We start from the raw sequence: 18,640 nt of genomic DNA, 5'->3' as shown, positions 1-18,640 counted from the left end.
CTGCTACTCGGACGCTAAAAGATGAGCTCTGGATACCCTGAATGCTAGTCGAGGAAACTTACCCGAGACATATGTTTGCGCCGCAACACTAAGGATACACTCTTGCTTTCTTGACTCACTCATCTCTCTTCAGCCTACATTATGGATTGGAGGGTATTGATCGATATAGTAACGCTCGTTGAAGCTGCTTAGCTGCTCAGCTACCCTTCGCCATGGGCGCTCCCAATGGTAAAGAGCCATTGCCAGCACTGGGGCATTCAAGCGACTCCGATGGAAATTCCCAAGTACTTAAGCCTCATCCTTGTCCCTCGCGAACTTCTCTAATTGATCTGTTGTCAGATTCCCACACCCAAGTCTACAAGGACCACCTCCTTAGACCTTGCATCCAGCCCATCTAGCCAATCGAGCGCCACAACTCCAGGTCTAGAGCCCCAAACCTCTACTTGCTCCAACAAGCGCAACGTCGTCCTCCACCCTCTAGAAGTGGTACCTCGATCGAAACCGACTGTAGCTAAAGATGGTAAGAGGGAGTTTTTGGAGGACCTACGGAATTACATCGCTTTGGGTAGCTTGACATTAAGACCTAGCATCGGCGGCGGAGCCTATCTTCACCAGACACGTTGGAGAGAGTCAAGCGACATCTGGTTGGCTTTTCACGATTGTTGCGATCTCGAGGATGCTCATCCAGCTTTGTCCGCACGGACATTGGCCAATTGTAATTGGGCTCGGACTTTTGCTCGGAAGCATCAACAGAACGGGGATCTGGCTACCATAAGGGTTTACATTTTGCCTGATGACGTTGGAAGACGATATATCGACAGGGATAATGGTCACCTCCGGAATTACTTGATGAAGTTGTTGAATGGGCTTGACAGATCTCCTCTATCGTGGGAAGGGCGAAATCCATCTGAAAACCACCTCGAGCATTACAATGGAGAGTCAAGCAACGGCGACTCACTCTTTTACCTTTTTAACACAATACCTTCTCCAGCTGCACACCCTCCGTCCGTGTCATGTCCCATATCCCATGAAGCCATACAGTCCGTTCTTGAGTCCGATGAGCTGCGAGGTCTGAAGACCAAGCTCTATCCATACCAGAGGCGTACTGTCGCTTCGATGATCAAGAGAGAGGTCGAGCCCCGAAAAGCATTAGATCCGAGATTGCAGTCATTAGAAGGACCTACCGGACAGCCTTTCTACTATGACAGAGAGACGGGAGTCTTACTCCGCGACCAACGAACGTATGAGGAGGCGCGTGGCGGCATACTGGGCGAATCCATGGGTCTTGGTAAGACACTGATCTGTCTAGCCACGATACTTGCTACCAAGGGACATTGGTACGTACATTTCGGTGTAAATATTTCCTGTTTGGTAGCGTAACTGGGCTACATGCCATCTTTCGGGAGTAGAAAGCATCCTCATTCTCCAGACCTGTCTTATCGCTTGGTTGAGAAGCGGTACTTCGACAGCGCAAGGATTTTTCTACTCCTCAAACTTGTCTTGTTTCTCGGTTTCTTACCTAAAAAGAGCAGCGCTGATTCCAAACTTTGTGTAGGCCAGAGATACCTCCTGAACACTCGCTTGGATTACTCTCCGTGCGGCCGGAAGTTGGGTCGCTCATGCAGATGGCCGCAGCTGCTGTTGGTCGTGCTCAAGTACCTTGGAGGGCCATTTTCCATGATCTATCCCATGAAGGCGAAGACCACAAGAATTGTCTTGCTCTTTTGGAAGACAATGTTGGCTCCTATGTCATCTCTCCGTCAGTCACTAGACGCAGTCACCGCCCGTCACAAATACAGAAAGGAAAGACGATACACCTCACTACCGCTACTTTGATCATAGTGCCCCAGAACCTTTTGAGCCAATGGAAGGACGAGATCAGCCTGCATGTCGAAGAACATCTTCTCAAGGTGTTTTACCTCGATTCTGACACAATCACAGTCCCGTCAGCAGCCAAATTGATGAAATACGATATCATCCTCATGTCGAGACAGCGATTCGAGCGAGAAATGGTTCCCAAAGGGAGCGCAAAGGCGCAGTCCAAGTCCAAGTCCAGGTTCAAAGGTGTGTACGTCGCGAGCAAACGTTCCCTCTTCTGGGCCAATTCACGGGTCGATCACCCCTTGGGCTGTCTCAGTATTCGGCTTTCTGCTTTCAAGAAGGATGGCTGACTCGAAATCATGATAGGTGGCTGTAATTGCTCACTGGACGAAGATTGTCACTGCTCCGCAGAAGAGCACCAATCGCCACTAATGGAGGTCCACTTTCTACGAATCATCATGGATGAAGGCCATGAATTCTCCTCTTCTGGACGCAAAAACAGCGCCTATTGGGCACTACAGAAGCTTTGCGTGGATAGGAAATGGATTGTAAGCGGAACACCTGCGAGCGGACTTTTAGGCGTTGAAGTTGGGACAGCTACCTTCGAGACTTCACACTCTGCGGCTGATGACGACCATCGTTTGACCAATTCAGACCTGCTTGAAGCCCGAAGGAACGAGTCTGCGCTAATCCAAGAACGCAAGGACCTTGAGAAACTGGGCGTCATTGTGGCGGGTTTCCTGCAATTAAAGCCATGGGCCAATAGCAAGGAGCATGATCCTGCCTCATGGTCCAGGTACATCATGCCTTACAGTGATGGAAGAAGGAAAGCTAGATCATTGAAGACACTACTAAACAGTCTTGTGGTGCGTCACCGCATTGAAGACATTGAAGCGGATATTCAATTACCTCCATTGCACAACCGAGTCGTCTATCTGCAACCAAGCTGGCACGATAAGCTCAGCCTGAATCTCTTCATACAAGCTTTAATCGTGAATGCAGTGACTTCCGAGCGCGTTGACGAAGACTATATGTTCCACACAAAGAATAGACGAGAACTTAATAAGCTGATCAACAACTTACGGCAATCGGGTTTCTACTGGACAAGCTTTTCTCCAGGTGATATTGCCAAGACCGTCAAGGTTTCGCGAGCATACCTCGAGGAGCAACGGAATCCTGACTCTGTCTACTACGAGGCTGATCAGCTACTACTGAAGCAGGCAATAGAAATTGGAGAGGTTGCATTAGAATCTCCATCATGGAGGTCATTTGCTGACCTGCATGAGATGGGGATGTTCGTTGAGCGTTTCCCTGACAATGCTCGAGATGCTTGGTCATTGGTACATCGAACTGGAGACGAGCTTCTACTTATCGGAGCTACGCAACTTAGCAAAGCTCAAAATTGGGTGAACTCCCATCTTCATGTAAACAATCCCTCGCATGGTCTCGCAGGGGTGGGGACCGCCACCATGCAAAAGCTGTGGCACGGCGTACAGCAGCAAGCAGTGCAAATACTTCCGGACATTTCTCTTGATGGGGAAGACAATGATGCTGGAAGAAAGTTTAAGAAAAAGTCGAAATCGGGAATCAACGGAACGCCGAAATTGACCGAGAAGCAGACTGTATCTCGTGCAAAAGCCAGTCCGAGCCCTCGACAGACCAAGAATATCCAGTTCAACGCATCAGATTCTAGCAAGCCAATAAGTCTTAAACCCGCTCTTAAGTCTGCTTTCAAGTCATTTTCGAAAGAGCAAACCACGGATCCATTTCCACCGGACTCCCCTTTAGGAAAGAGCACAATCAGTGGTACCGCATCCGCCAAGCTGAGCTATTTGCTCGATAGAGTCGTCGCACTCCACCAAGACGAAAAGATCCTCATTTTCTATGAAGGCGACCACATTGCGTACTACATAGCTCAGGCCTTTGATCTTGTCGACGTTCGGTACCTGATCTATACTAGAACGCTTTCTCTGGCACGTCAGAACGCCTACATCACAACGTTCAACACTACCGAGACTTTTCGTGTCCTCCTCATGAACGTGTATCAAGCAGCTCACGGTCTTCATATTGCCACTGCATCTCGTGTGTTTTTCGTCAATCCCGTCTGGCAGCCTAATGTCGAAGCTCAGGCGATCAAACGTGCCCATCGTATTGGACAGGTACGGCCGGTTTACGTAGAAACCCTTGTGCTGAAAGACACTTTGGAGGATCATATGCTACAGAGGAGGAAGGGTATGACTGCACAGGAGCATCAGAAGGCCGAGAAGAGTTTGCTGGATGACGAGACCATGAGTACCATTATCAAGAATGCCCATTTCATACCGTTTACGAAGGACCACATACATGATGCCGACAAGCAAGTAGCAAAATTGTCGGCCCCTCAGCAATTGTTTGGGCGAGTTGCTGCAAGTGAGCGAAATCTCGACGATCCAGACGCAGATCTGATTTTGGACTCATCGCAGTCGAAGAAATCGAGTCGGAAGCGGCAAGTTGACATTTTGATGTCTGACTATGCCCCGGATCTGAGAGAGTCGCCTCCTCCAAGACGAAGCTCAACGGATTCCAATCTTCACTTTAGTGTAGGAACTCGTCTGGCGGAAAGCTCAGCGGCCCCCGACATGGCATACCAACAGAAAAGCGACTTTGAGCATGCTTCGGAGCTGACTAGACCGCCATCTCCCAGAAGAATGGCGGCGAATATGCCCATTCGAACTATTGGAGAAGCTAATGCGCCTGAAAGCTCGACAGCTCACGACCCGTTCCGCAAGCGAAAGAGCGATTCTGAGTATGCCCCAGACCTCACAGCGTCACCACCTCCTAGGAGAAGAACACTCACTTTCCGCACTTCTGGCATCTCTGGTTCCACGGAGAATGATGTGCCGGCAAGCTCGACAGCCTACGATTCAGTGCCGGCGTCAACAGTAATCCCGGTGCATCAGACCCCATCAACCACGGTCATGGCTGATGCCCGTCCTCCGAGAAGAGTAGGCTTCGACTTGGGTAAGAGAAGGGATGAGCCCCAAAGCTTGTTTGGCGGAAGTGCTTCCACTTCCTAGGGCCGGAATTGTTTTGGGGAGTGTGATGAAGTTATGATTGATGTGCATGATCATTGGCGTTTGGGGCGGCATGGCATCTGGTTCATGATGATACCCCGGAAGTCTGCATTGTAAGATACAACAAGCTATTGGGGAAGACCTTCTCATGCTCGTAGTGTATTCATAAGATAGAAGGGGCAGTGCTCCGATACTATGCACATGACCTTGTACCAGAATTCCCCGCGTGCAGTTTGGGTCCCATATCACCTCTTTCGCCTAAGAACATTACCACTGCTACCGAGGCCTACAATTCTGCATCCGAATCCAAGCATTGAAAAGCATGAAAGCAGAACCCTTTTCGTGATCCAAGCTTCTACAACCTGAAGACACCCACGGATATATCATGACTAGCTCTCCCCTCCCCCCCTCCTTCCCAACACAATTCCGACCTCCGCATTCTCCACTCCCCACTCCACATTCCACCCCCACCCGCACTCCCATCCCCCCTCCTCCGATCAGGCGCCGCTTCGTCCGTCCACGGGTTCCCATACTCGAACGTCCAGGGGTAAGGGTTGGCGCGCTACCAGTCCGTGGCGGAGCCGCCTTTGGCGACCCGGTTGCGGTGGATGGAGAAGGCGGCGCCGGCGACTGGGATGAGGAGGGTGGGGATGGTGAGGGCGAGGGTGAGGGGGGGGAGGTGGACATGGGGTTTTTTGGGGGAAGGGGGGGAGGGAGAGAGAGAGAAGGGGGGGGGGAAGATGGTTGTTCTTTGTAGATAAATGAGGTGAGTATGCGAGGGAAATAATGATGCTGCGATAGATGAAGGTGGAAAACTGGGTGCGATACCTGCCTTATTTGGCATCGACCGTGGAGTACTGTGTGGTGAAAGGTCGCAATGCGGGATTCAAAAGACGTCAAGCGTCACAGCTATTTCTGGTCTTGATCGTGGTGTGGCGCAGACCGACGAACCGTGACGTCTTTGATCCTCAAGGGTTGCCGTTAGAGCGCGACGAGGAAATGGAAAGGAGACTGTGCAAGGTGAGCCACGATGAGAAACACCAAGTCGGAAAGCGAGGACAGATTTCTACGACCACGGTCGAGCTGAGGTCTTTTGAAACGATAATGCAATAAACCATGTTGATGCTGGACCCGGACGACCTTCTGTCGCATCTTCGACTCCCATAACGCCAAATCGCTATGTACACTCTGCTTCTTGAAACATTACTGGCCTGGAGCAATGAGCATGCCTTGTTTCTGGGCGTCGTGAGCCCATCCACCTGCTCTTGCTTCACCGCCATGCTTCTCGGCATAACCCTTGACTCTTTGCTCAAGCTCAGGTCTGAAGTGACGTACTAGACCTTGTAGTGGCCACGCGAAGGCTTCGCCCAAGGCTACAGAAAAGATCAGTATATGCTTGTATTGGGGTAGAATAAGTTGGGAGAAAACGTACCGCAAATTGTGTGCCCCTCAACCTGTTTCGTCAACTCCTGCAACATATCAATCTCTCTTGCTCTTGCTTGCCCAGCCTCGAATCTCTTCATGATTTGCTCCGTCCATTTGCTGCCCTCTCTGCAAGGCGTGCATTGTCCGCAACTCTCGTGTTTGTAGAACGATGCCAATCTCGATATAGCTCTTACAACGTCCGTGCTGTTGTCCATTACGATGACTGCCGCCGTGCCCAACCCTGACTGGCTATCCTTGAGGGCATCAAAGTCCATCAATTGTTCATCGCAGGTTGTCTTGGGGAGAATGGGCGTGGAAGAGCCGCCAGGTATGATAGCCTTCAGATTGTCCCAGCCGCCTCGAACGCCGCCGGCGTGCTTATCGATGAGCTCCTTAAGTGAGATTGACATTTCTTCCTCGACGGTGCAGGGGTTGTTAACGTGACCAGAAATGCAGAAGAGCTTTGTACCAGCATTACGCTCGCGTCCGAAAGAGTTGAACCAATTGGCGCCACGGCGTACGATTGTAGGAGCGACAGCAATAGTTTCGACGTTGGCGACCGTGGAAGGGCATCCAAAAAGACCGACAGCGGCTGGGAACGGAGGCTTTAGGCGGGGCTTGCCAGGCTTGCCTTCCAGTGACTCTATCAGAGAGGTCTCCTCGCCACAGACGTAGGCACCCATCCCTCGATGGATGTACACGTCGAAATCATATCCACTGCCACATGCATTCTTTCCAATGAAGCCCGCTTTATAAGCTTCTTGGATTGCCCGCTGAAGTACTGTTGCCTCGTGATAGAATTCTCCTCGGATATAGATGTAGGCTGCGCTGGTATTCATTGCTCGGCCGGCGACTAGACATCCTTCAATGAGCTTGTGTGGGTCTTTCCGCATGATCTCTCGGTCTTTGCAGGTTCCCGGTTCACCCTCATCAGCGTTGACGACTAGATAGCGGGGCTTGGTATCCTTGTCCCAATCCTTGAAGTTCATGAAAGACTATGGCAATCAGCATGCGCCTTAGATATAATACCAGTAGTCGTAGCATCCATCCTTACCCACTTCATCCCAGACGGAAATCCAGCGCCACCTCGACCTCGGAGGCCCGAGGCTTTGATCTCAGAGATAATCTATTATTCTCGGATTAGCATTTGGATTGACAGACCAGAGGCCCATGCCGACAGACCCAGTCATGACCTTTCAGTATTATCTCCTTTGTCTTATACCAGTCGCCGTACTTCATTGCACTCTTCAGGTCCGCGCCATGATGCCCGTAAAGATTCTGAAATATCCTGTCCTGGTCTTTCAATCCACCGAAGTGTGTCCTCTTAGGTGGTTGTGCCGGTCCATCTTGGACAGTAGCTAAGCCTCGGCATTGCTGTCGTTTTGGTGTAGGAGCGGATCCATTGACCCGGGAGGCGGAAGTGATTGAAGGGTGTATGTGGTGACAAAGGACACCGAGGGGTTTAGGTGGGGCAGCCCGCGACGAGATCATTGTGATGACTATGGAGAAAGGCGAAAGGTAAGGAATGGTTGTTCAACGGTGAGTGGCCAAAGTTTTACGGACAATGTAATGGAGGTCATGGACGGAGATAAGCGAGCGTTGATTGGCTGACAATGGATCACGCTACAATGACCACCCAGATTCTCCAATACTTGAACTAGTCCTCCTGGGAAAGCCATATAATTTTCACAAATACATCTACACTGGGGGACCGAGTCCAGACGCCAGAAAGGCGGAGAAAGCCTGATATGGTCAGCGGCGCACGTCCTCCTAGCATACCTACAATCCCATCATTCACTACCCTGGTATTTCAGACGTCTGCTGCATGATCCCTTAAAATTACACCCTCTTACAAAGATGCCTATACCAAAGGATTCGACGAGCTTCACGGATACAATGGCAGATATCCTCCGCTTGTGAGAGCATCATCCTCAAGCATTGTATGCGCATTTGGCTGACGCCCAACCTTGAGACCTGATGAGACTCTAGCCATGTCCTATGTCTACCTCAACAGGTACCAGCGGTTTCAGAGCTCCTCGACACCACCGGATCCTCTAGACTCGTATGTCTGTCTCCCGCCGGATTCGTCCTCGCTCAACCTCTACGACCACTGACGAAGGCCTGGCCTCCTCAAGACATTGGCCTTAGCATGCCTTTCCCTTGCATCAAAGTCGACTGAAAGCCCACGAAGGATGCGAGAGATACTCTTTCCGGCCCACCGTCTGCTTCACCAGCACAACGGAGCCTCTTCGGACCCTATCGATCAACCCTTAGCAGTGCCCTCTACTATGTACGATTCTCTTCGCGCAACACTTGTTCAAGCGGAGCTCATGCTCCTGCGAACACTTGGCTTCGAATTACGCATTCCGCTGCCTCTGGACTACCTGCCGCGTTATCTCGAGCGTGCAATGGGGGATGTTGCAGGTGCAAGTGAAAATTATGACTCTTGGGGAAACGAAGACAAAGAAGAATATGGGGTTGTGAAAGATGCCATGGACACATCCTTTGGAAGGGCCTGCAGAACCAAGGCTATCATCGCGTGAGTGAATAGATGGGAGCTCAAGACGTGCATTGAAAAGACAGCTGATATTTATGTTACAGGTGCAAGAACTACCAGTTGACCAATCTCTTTCCAGCAAGGGCCGTTGCGCTGGGTTGTTTACACGTCGTCATGGAAGAGAGAGGTTTGAGGACGGCCAACTCCCGAAAAGAATGGGTAGATGACATTGCGAGTCGCAAGGTGGATATTGATGATTTCGAGGAAGTAGTGGAAGTATTGACAAGGAGTTGAGCTCATCGTATTCATCATGTAAAAAGAGAATGGATCAAGAGATGCTGGTACAATGTTTCGAATTGACAAGACATTGCTTGCAAGTTACCTATGCCAGCCCCTCACGTGCGAGCGTTGGCGTTGATACCAAGCTTTTGCGGCAAGAAAGCTTGGTCGACGGCAAGCCTAAATACTCGTACTGTGGTACTCTAGGTCCGCGAGGAATTTTGAGACGTGTATCAAATATTTACCCTACTGCTCAGAGTTAGATTCAAACAACTCTTGACTCTGATGTTGCTTATCGTCATGGACACGGATACTCGCATTATTTGCTTCTCAACTTCATCTATTCGCGGCTGACTCGGCAAGAGTTCCCCGCGTTGACCAGTCTCTTTCCGTGTATGGCGCAGCTGACGTATCCTTGCTCTTGTTTTTGCCCTCACCATCACACCCATCGCCTGTATCAGCTTCACCATTATTCTTGGACTTTTCATTCCTAACCCATGTACTATACTATGATAATGATATATACGACTGATGATACTACGATCTAGCAACGTGCCCAGCAAATGTTGCTTCAATCTTCTTCTAAACAATACTGTCATGCTTTCGAGGAGATAGCCAAGTGAGAACCTCGATCGTTCGCCTCTCCGCTGAGGTACCCTCGGGACAGGAGAGCGCAAAGGTCACCTTACTGCCAGTTATGCTCTCCAGCTTTTCAACTCGACCAGCGCACCACCAGGTTCCTTCCAAACTGATCATCCGATCAACAAGTCTGGCAGCGGTCGTCATCGTCAGCCTATGCAGCATCCTCTACCTCAAACGTTCCTTCTCCACCTATACCGTTAAGACCAAATTGGAGCGGTTACTCCCCGGTGTATCCGTCAACACAGAGATCAAGCTACACTGGAACGATTCCCCTCGCCGATTGATCGTTTTTGGTGACTCTTGGAGCGACAACGGTCAATACCCCGTCAATCCACCAACGCGCGAGCTGACGCCCACACGAGATGACGCGCAAGGCAAGATCTGGACAGATTGGCTCTGCTCCAGCGTGAGTCTCTCGGAGTGGTCCTGGTGGTCGATCGCTGACGTACCTTCAGATCTCGTGTACTCATCATGACAACTTTGCAAGATCGCTACCTCATGTATGGGACAGTGGGTACAGTGGTGCAGTCGTTGACAGCAATTTACTAAACAGCACCTTGTCGAATACTACATTATCAAATAGCACCTTCATCACAGACATCGAATGGGCCGAGCCGCTCGCAGATCTGAAGGCTCAAGTACAGCACTGGCTGGCATTCGAGAAGAAGCAGTATGCCAACAGCCGAGTAAGCGAAGTTGAGCGAAGTGGAACGGTTTTCATCGTCTGGTTCTCATTATGGGATTTGTGGTATTACTCCGAAAAGACCCTTGCAGAAGCCGAAGCCGCTGTGGCAAAAACCATGGACGCGCTGTTTGAACAACTCGACGTGATCGCGGAGAATTGGCCTTCGGAGATGAAGCTCATCATACCCGAAGCCATCGATACCACGTTTTTACCAGGCTGGCACACCATGAGGACTGGCCCTCGGGGCTCAGATCCCCTCGGCGAAAAGCAGAGGAGCGCCGTTCTTCTTGTCGAGCAATGGAATCGAGGGTTGGACATGAGGGCTGTCAGGTGGAGAGGGGGCTCGATGTACATCTACAACACCAACGAATGGCTCCTTGATCAGGTGCGTGAGCAACAGCTATCCACTGCACACTTGAGCGATGCCAATGGCATGGGCGCCAACCAATCTCCATGGAACAACGTGCGTTCTGGCTGTGTCGCATCCAATTACAAAGCCTACGACGTGCTGGGAGAGGATCCGACTGCGGGTCGCTGCTCTGATCCGACCACATACCTCTTCTGGTTAGTTCATCTGCCCCAATTCTGGCGCAGCCTTGCTAAAATTGAGTTAGGGACGACATGCACTTGGGGCCTGAGGCTATGAAAATGATAGGACAAGGCATCGCTCAAGACATCGCTGCGAATCGCGCCACATCTTGGTTTGCCCACGCGGTAGAGGAGTCATATGAAGATGAAGATGAAGAAGCTCCGCTACCTCAAGACCCTCATCCTGAAGATTCACCTACGTAATGACAAACAACCTATAAAAAGGTTGCAAGTATGTATTTCATAAGTAACGGCATTGACTCCAATGGCATTTTCAACTCGGAAAGGATTTTGACGAAAGCGTATATATCGCATTAAATGATACCCACTGTATGTACAAAGCACGAGACTGAAAATATGATGGAGCTAGCCGATGATTGTTTGCCTTGAATACGCCTGCCTACGTACATTCTTTGTCGCATTCTTGCATTTCCTTGGTAGGAATGTCTCATCAAGCCCACTTCCGTGTTCGGCAGAGACAATGAACAAAGAAAACGGCTTCAGGATTCAAGCAAATTTCCGCAACCGACCACTAGAGGCGCGAGGCAATCAAGACTAGCTTCTCCAAGAGACAAGGCATCAAAAGACGCTATGACGAAGAAATGGATGATGCAGACAAAGAAACCTCTTTTGCTCTACATTCCACTCGTTTTTGACAATCCTCATACACGATTGCAGACTTGCATTGCCAGCATCAAAGCATTATAGGATTCCTTCCTTATCAATGTCAATGTGTCTTTTCAAATGTCCTTCCATCGAGTACTGCCTCTACTCCCAGCCCTCTCCGACCAAGCACTCAGAGACCGATGGGCCATTCAACCAGATACCCTCATAAGCTCCAAGATCATGCCCGACGAGACGCCGAAAGCTGCAGCGAGTGAAAACCAGTCTCCGACCCCTACTCCGAGAAGCCTTTCTTCCCCGCCAGAAGAAGGAGTCCAGAAATCACCGGGCGAGGAGTCACTGGAGGACTACGAATCACCGAAGTACCGTACTCATTCCTTGTCCCAAGCAGCTAGGACCAGCAGCCGCCCTTCCAGAACTGAACAGTTGTCGGTTCCGAGGAAGAGTGTGGTAGAGAAGTGGCAAGAAGATTCACCAAGCTCGATCTGTCTCTGTCAGCCGGACCCTAAGGTTCCACGACCAAGAAACGGTACTTACCTCACATTCCCACATGCTTCCTAGTTGCGGTCGTCTACTTCCTCATTACCCGTCTTTACTACTGTCACTGATTTGATGGTGCCTATTGACTAATATCCCTATTCTGCAGCTTTTATCCTTTACCGCCAGCACCACCAACAGGCCGTAGTCGCTCAGAATCCGGGTCTCGCGAATCCTGAAATCTCGAAAATCATCGGCGACCACTGGAGAAACTCATCGACAGAAAACAGAGATCATTGGAAGCTGCTAGCAGAGGTAAGAGGACGATCTGTCCCAGTGCAACACACATGGTGCTGATCTCAATCAGGAAGAGAAACTCCGCCACCAGAAGCAATACCCTGACTACAGATATCAGCCACGACGTAGCACCCGCAACAGCTCCATCGCCGGTCCCGCAGCGAACTCGGCTGAAGGCGACCAACGCAGGTGCCAAAAGTGCGGAGGGCGCAGCATCGCCGCATCCACCATGATGTCTGGTCCGGGATTCCCGAACCCAGCGACGCCATACTCCCCGAACCAACCTCCCAACTCCGCCACGAGCGCCGGCCGCTTCATGCGAAGTCTGGGCAGCCCTCCTACCAGCAATCCTGCGGGCAACCCCGCCGCCGGATACCGCCATCGCCCATCGACAGCCAATGTTGCATCGCTCACCCTGAGCTCCCCACGGTACAAGCGCCAGGACTCCGGACAGCCCTCGCCGCGCTTCAAGCGCCCGGAACCGAGCCAGATTTCTCCGAGAAGCCCAGATCCCAAGCGTCGCCGGGTGACCAACGCCTCCTACGCCCCCGTCCGGGCCGCCAACAATCCGACGACGCCCTTCCCCTTCCCCACCGGCCAGCGGCGCCAATCCCTCCCCCGCGCCGACTTCATGGGCCCCAGCATCAACAGCCCGTTCACAATGGGCCCACCTCCACGCCCACACCACACCCAACACCACCCCGAAACCTCCCTCACCCTCGCCCCGTTCCACAACCCCCAATCCGGCGGCAGCAGCAACAACAACAACAACAGCAACAACACCATAGGCATCGACACGCAAGCCAAATCCCTCGAAGCAATGATCCTCTCCATCCCCACCCTGGGCAAAATCCGCGTCCTCTCCAAAATCTCCCCCCCCCTGGCGCCCCCTCACCCCGCGTCCCCCGCCGCCCGCCGACCCCGCGGCCTCGTCGTCGCCCTCGACGCCGCCGACCCCGCCGCCCTGGACGCCCTGACCGCCACCGTCGAAGCGGCCCTGTCCTCCCACGCGCCCCGCGTCTTCCGGACCCCAAAACCCCCGCCCGACGCGCCCGCCACCTTCCAATCCTACCTCCGCCTCATGGACGACCACCACACCCTCTCCGCGCAAATCATCGACCACATCACCACCACCACCGTCACCACCACCGTCACCACCACCGAGCGCGACGCCGACGCCCCGATGGACTCGCCCTCGCCCGTGTCGCCGAAATCGTTCCCGGCGCCGAAACCCGCCGCGGGGCCCGAACACCCCGGGATCCCCGTCGCCATCGTGCCGGGCTGGCAGGTGACGTGGAGCGACTGGTTCGCGAGCCGGGTCGAGATCCGGGACGCGTACAGCCCGATGGACCACTGGCAGTGGGGCGCGACGCTGTGGCGGAACGTGGTCGGGGCGGACGTGACGGTCGCGGTGCAGGCGCCCGTCGCCGTCGCGGCGGGGCCGGAACCGCCGTCGTCGTCGTCGCCGGACGGGACGGCCGCGGGGGAGGGGAAGGGCAAGGGGGCCGGTGAGGCGGCGGTGAAGGAGGGGCCGAGGGCGGGGCACGAGAAGGGGAGGAACGGGGGCAGTGGGGGCGGGGGGGTGGGGGGCGGGGTGGAGGTGAGGTTGGAGGAGGCGAGGGCGGTGATTGTGAGGGGGGAGAGGGACGGCGGGGTCGCGGAGGGGGGGTTGAGGAGGGTGGGGTTCGAGATTGGGGAGTGGGTGAGGGGGTGGGAGGAGAGGGAGGAGAGGGCGGCGAGGAGGGGGAGTTAGGATGGTGGGAAGGGAGGGGTCAGGGGGGGGGTTGGATGGTGGTGATGTACTTTAGAAGTCTTGGTTCGTTTTAATAGCATAGCGTTCTGGATTGTTAGACGCTTCGAACGTGAATGGTCTTCGGAATATATTTCATCTCCGTGAGCATGTATTGTTCTGTACTTCTCTCTTTGGATGGCCTGGATAGCCGTATATGCATCTCAGATATTTTCGGCTGTCGTCAACCTTCTGAACTGTGAGCTCCCTATGTGACACAAACAACAAAGAACTCCGGGGATATCATGCATGCCTCTCGCCAAGGGCAATCCACAGTACGCCTGACCCATGCACTCGTGTCATCATGCATAGAATACAGTCAAGGTTAACTCGACTCGGCCTATTCAATGCTTCTTCTTGCCCCGCTGCAGTTGCATGCTAGCCAATGAATGGTCCGAATGAGAATAGATGGAAAGAAATTGACGTCCGTCATGGCAGGAGTGACGCATCTGCTTCGCACTGAACGATATAGGCAAGTCCAGTCGTTGTTTTGTCGTGGTTATTGTACGCTAAGGAATTATCGCTTCTTAGCACCAATGCCATTGCTCAGCTTCGACTTTGCCGGCCTTTTGGGGGGAGGGGAGGTTTCCGCGTCACTCGAGTCGGTATCAATGGAGTCGTGGTCAATGTCATCCTCCGAGGCTTCGTCAACTGAGTCGTTGTCTGTCGATGAGGCTTCTTCGTCGAAGAGTCCCTCCTCTTCGCTCTCGCTGTCTTCATCCTCTGCATCAGCGGTGCCATTTATAGTCGTGGGCATCTCGTCTTCGCTATCCTCCTCGTCGCTGTCTTCGTCACTGCCAATTGTATCGTAATCTACCTCTCCGGTCAAGTCTTGACCCTTCACTCCGGCTTTCGACTGCGGTGAATCACTTGCGTTCTCCGCTATCTGGTCCTGCCCTTCCTCTTCAGAGCTCGACTCTTCCTGCCCCTCCACATAAATCACGCCTTCCTCATCGTCCTCGTCAATAGCATTGGCTGCCCTTGACCGCGCTTGCATGCTCTTCCTCAAGTTCATTTGCGCCTCAAGCATATCCAGCTTGCCCTTCAATGAAAGCAACGAATGCAAGCTATTTGCGCGGTCTTTGACAACACGATGGAGTGACGCGAGCTTTTTCATGACCTCTGGCTGCCCGGCGAGATAACCTCCGTGAGCAACGAGGGTCCACTGTATCCAGACCATGAGACTCCCAGCTCGACCTGGTCGGCTATGGAGACGCTCTGCTAGGCGTTGTAACAGCAATGTGGCGAATGATGAATCGAGACGTTCGATGGTGGCACGGACCGTGGCAAGATCCTTGACATGAAAACAAGTCTCGAGAAGGTTGGTATCATTTGTGCGGAGAGATTGCGTTAGAACCGTACCAAGCGACATTCCGGAGGGAAGCTGCTGCAGACTTCGATCGCCGGCCGGCACGAGACTTTGCGCATCTGGGTCTATGAAGCTAGCTTGAACGTCGACAGCCTCAGGGGCATTAACTCGGATGAGGTCCCCAAAGGACGGCTCCCCTACTTCTCCGTCATGTCCAGGCGCAATATCAGTATCTAGATCTTCTTGCGCGGCAACTTCCTTAGCTTCCACATCCTCCATCTCAACATCATCTTCAGATCCTGATTCCTTCTCTCCTTCCCGCGCACTGGCCTCGCCTACTTGGGCTGGAACATCATCTTCTTCAAACTCGCTTTCCTCTTTTCCGCTTGAGATATCTATGACTTCTGGTGGATCATCCCTCATTGGCACATCCGCTGTGCCTCCGCCATTTGCCACCAGTGTCCGAGATTCGTCGACATGATTCTTTCCCATATCCTTGACGCCATTCATGACTACAGCTCCAACACCAGCGCCACTCTTCGCCTTAACAATGTCCGTCATCTCGTTCAATAAGAAATTGCCAGTACTCTCGTCTCGCCAATGGACCGTATCAAAGAGAAGGTTGACGCCTCCTTCCGCCCAAGCCAAAGCAATGTCATTCCCTTGGAACGAAGCATTGAGAAGTGGCACAATACTGGAGAATTTGTCAGGCCTTCTCATCCTGATTTGAGCAGCCGCTTTCCGTGTCCTTTGCTTCATCCTAGCTTTTAAGCTCTCGGACTCTTTTTTCGAAGAAGCGTTACCGAAATCGAATGGTTCAGGGAAGATCTCGAGCACTCCATCCTTGTTGACAGCAGCAAGCACCTCCTGTGGTTGAACCATTCGGACCGAAAGATCACTAGGCTTTTCGGCCTTAGTCAAGTAGCCCAGTCCGGAGTAAAGGTCGAGAGAAATGACTTCGTTTTCGGTACGCAATGAGCCAATCAGTGTGGGAGAGTCGCTGTTGAAGACGTTGATAAAACGATCGCTTTCGGCAGCAGTCAAGAACGTAACGCCGCTCGAAGCCCTAGGTGCAGAGTTTACTATACTGTGAACAGTGTTGGTGGAAGCATTGAAGAGTGGCGGCTGCTCCTTAGACACTGGGTCCAAGATGTAGGCGTGATGTGAGGCACAAATTACAGATGATGGCAATGGTCGCAGAGTATTTGCAGGTCCATTTGGCAGTATAACAGTTCTGGAACTGTCAGTTTGGCCCATGAATCGAAGAGTCAGGACCTTCCAACCTTAAAACTCTGTTCTTCCTCAAATCCCACTGCACGAGCCTCCCATCTCCGCCTATGCTCCACCCCTCGGCATAGATCCCAATATCAGCAAACCGGAAATCTCTTATGCCATGTGTGTGTGCCTCTCTCAATGATCCCACAGTTTTCGCCTCTGCGGGTGAGAACATCTGCACCTCCGAGTCACTCGTCCCTAATGCCACCACAACGTTCCTGGCTTGATCCTTGGGCACATCTCCGTTGACCAGATCACTACGTTTCCGCTTCTTCTTTGATTCTTGGTGATGCCGGTCTCGGTGGTTTTCGCCATAGTAGCCCCAATCCAAGCAGGTTATCGAGGCCTTTGAATTGAGCGTGTGCTCGCAACGTAACCGGCCAGTGTTGGTGTCATGTATGCGAAGATGCTGCGCATCAAAACCTTGAATGACCGAAGCGAATAAGGAGAGCTGGAAATGAGAGGGAGAGAAGGACGATCGGAGGATGGAGGATCTGTTGGCAGTTTGTGTGTTGGAAGACGCTGCAGGATTTGCGACTGAGGAGACGTTGGAGGCTACCGCCTTGGGTGCCTTTTTATTCCCCATTATGATGGATTTTGACTGCAGATATTGTACTGGCCCTTGAACGGATCAGCAGGAGGCTCTGCATTCACGCATGAGGCTGCTGGGTTTTTCCTTCGTGATTTTCTGAAATGATTTTTTTGATAATAGTTGCGCTAGGCGAGGCGAATCCATGCCGCCAAGCCAAGTCCGAGGGATCTCGGGATCACCAGGATTTAAGCGCTGCCACCACTGCTCTGTGCTCTACCTTACCTACCCACCACTCTCTACTCCGCATCATCTCTTCAATTCCCACTGTATGTGAGGAAACATGACCGCCGGGTCTTCCATGGTGTCTCTGTCTAACTAATTCTCTTCCATAAATTTGATGTAATTTACTCAGCGCCTCGTCCGTGTTGGAAGGAATCACCTCCTCGGCCACGAATCCAACCTCTAAGTTCTGTCAGAGAACAGCAGTGGTGCCAGTTCCAACTTCAATATGTCTCAACAACAGTCCAACATTGTTGTTCATATCTGAATACTGTTCTTACTAGGTACGATTCTACGGGTGTCCTTTGTTCCTCTCAAGCGGCAGGTATCTGATCGTTGTTGCCTGTTCTTAGTCACTTTGAGTACGCGAGGCTGCCACTGCTATGATGATAGAGAAACGCGCGATAGAAGTGTCATCGTGGCGGTATCTAGCTTCAACTCTCCACTGACTGATATCTACCAATTTTAGAGGCATCATATCGCGTGTTTTTTACGTGATAAGGATACAGACGGCAGGCTACCTTTTTGGCTTCGGAACGAATGTATGAGTCAAATGCGGGGCTTGCTCGGAAGAGAACGGGCCGTGGGTATGAGGAAAAGTTAAGGAAGGATGAGATACAGCATCTTGAGACGGATGAAAAATAATACGTCGCTGGTGAAAGAGAGGTGGTGGTTGCTGAAGACACATGACGCAATGAAAGTGAAGTGGATTCGGGAGGGGGATTGATTAAAAGGGAACGCGAAAGATAGGGGGGAATTGTAAACAGACTTCTCGCATTTTAGACCTACCTACCTACCTTATCCCTGCAGCCGCGGGCTAAGCCGCTAAAAAGCAAGTGCGTTGTTATTCTCATACATAAATGAACTTAAGCTGTAATTTTCTCTTTTTCCCCCTCCGCAAGTTGCCCCAAAGATTGCCAGTCATACTACTACTTAAACAGCCTCGGCCGCCCGCCCATGTCCTCCGACCTCTGGCCAACGCATCCTATCGAAGCATTAAGTCTCGTGACCTGCATAACTTTTCACTTTTCACCTTTCACTGGCTTATTTATTCATTCATTGGTTTGC

At 52.0% G+C, this 18,640-nt stretch overlaps 7 protein-coding genes across 7 annotated transcripts; 5 read left to right on the top strand and 2 right to left on the bottom strand.

The window, feature by feature from the left end:
• Positions 1-212: 212 nt before the first annotated feature.
• On the top strand, positions 213-2,171 carry HO133_004687 (uncharacterized protein; the record flags this gene model as incomplete). The annotated part of the gene is made up of 3 exons (XM_037295603.1): positions 213-284; positions 340-1,337; positions 1,556-2,171. 3 exons carry the CDS (start codon positions 213-215, stop codon positions 2,169-2,171), a joined length of 1,686 nt encoding a protein of 561 aa, XP_037157604.1.
• Positions 2,172-2,252: 81 nt separating this feature from the next.
• Positions 2,253-4,877, top strand: HO133_004686 (uncharacterized protein; the record flags this gene model as incomplete). Its single annotated transcript, XM_037295602.1, has 1 exon — positions 2,253-4,877. The coding sequence occupies one exon, from the start codon at positions 2,253-2,255 to the stop codon at positions 4,875-4,877; it is 2,625 nt and encodes an 874-aa protein (XP_037157603.1).
• Positions 4,878-6,077: 1,200 nt separating this feature from the next.
• On the bottom strand, positions 6,078-7,790 carry HO133_004685 (uncharacterized protein; the record flags this gene model as incomplete). Its single annotated transcript, XM_037295601.1, has 4 exons — positions 6,078-6,247; positions 6,307-7,294; positions 7,354-7,425; positions 7,482-7,790. The coding sequence occupies 4 exons, from the start codon at positions 7,788-7,790 to the stop codon at positions 6,078-6,080; spliced, it is 1,539 nt and encodes a 512-aa protein (XP_037157602.1).
• A 366-nt stretch (positions 7,791-8,156) lies between these two features.
• Positions 8,157-9,090, top strand: HO133_004684 (uncharacterized protein; the record flags this gene model as incomplete). The annotated part of the gene is made up of 4 exons (XM_037295600.1): positions 8,157-8,215; positions 8,272-8,361; positions 8,491-8,838; positions 8,901-9,090. 4 exons carry the CDS (start codon positions 8,157-8,159, stop codon positions 9,088-9,090), a joined length of 687 nt encoding a protein of 228 aa, XP_037157601.1.
• Positions 9,091-9,772: 682 nt separating this feature from the next.
• HO133_004683 (uncharacterized protein) lies at positions 9,773-11,194 on the top strand (the record flags this gene model as incomplete). The annotated part of the gene is made up of 3 exons (XM_037295599.1): positions 9,773-10,123; positions 10,173-10,966; positions 11,017-11,194. The coding sequence occupies 3 exons, from the start codon at positions 9,773-9,775 to the stop codon at positions 11,192-11,194; spliced, it is 1,323 nt and encodes a 440-aa protein (XP_037157600.1).
• A 540-nt stretch (positions 11,195-11,734) lies between these two features.
• HO133_004682 (uncharacterized protein) lies at positions 11,735-14,141 on the top strand (the record flags this gene model as incomplete). The annotated part of the gene is made up of 3 exons (XM_037295598.1): positions 11,735-12,143; positions 12,261-12,406; positions 12,459-14,141. The coding sequence occupies 3 exons, from the start codon at positions 11,735-11,737 to the stop codon at positions 14,139-14,141; spliced, it is 2,238 nt and encodes a 745-aa protein (XP_037157599.1).
• A 553-nt stretch (positions 14,142-14,694) lies between these two features.
• On the bottom strand, positions 14,695-17,347 carry HO133_004681 (uncharacterized protein; the record flags this gene model as incomplete). Its single annotated transcript, XM_037295597.1, has 2 exons — positions 14,695-16,720; positions 16,770-17,347. 2 exons carry the CDS (start codon positions 17,345-17,347, stop codon positions 14,695-14,697), a joined length of 2,604 nt encoding a protein of 867 aa, XP_037157598.1.
• Between the last annotated feature and the right edge of the window lie 1,293 nt (positions 17,348-18,640).

Source organism: Letharia lupina (genome assembly GCF_014066315.1).
Source record: "Letharia lupina isolate WasteWater1 chromosome Unknown contig_2, whole genome shotgun sequence".
In the NCBI taxonomy this organism is placed as follows: Eukaryota; Fungi; Ascomycota; class Lecanoromycetes; order Lecanorales; family Parmeliaceae; genus Letharia; species Letharia lupina.
Note: the sequence above shows the minus strand (reverse complement) of the source record. Positions and strands in the feature narration are given on the sequence as shown.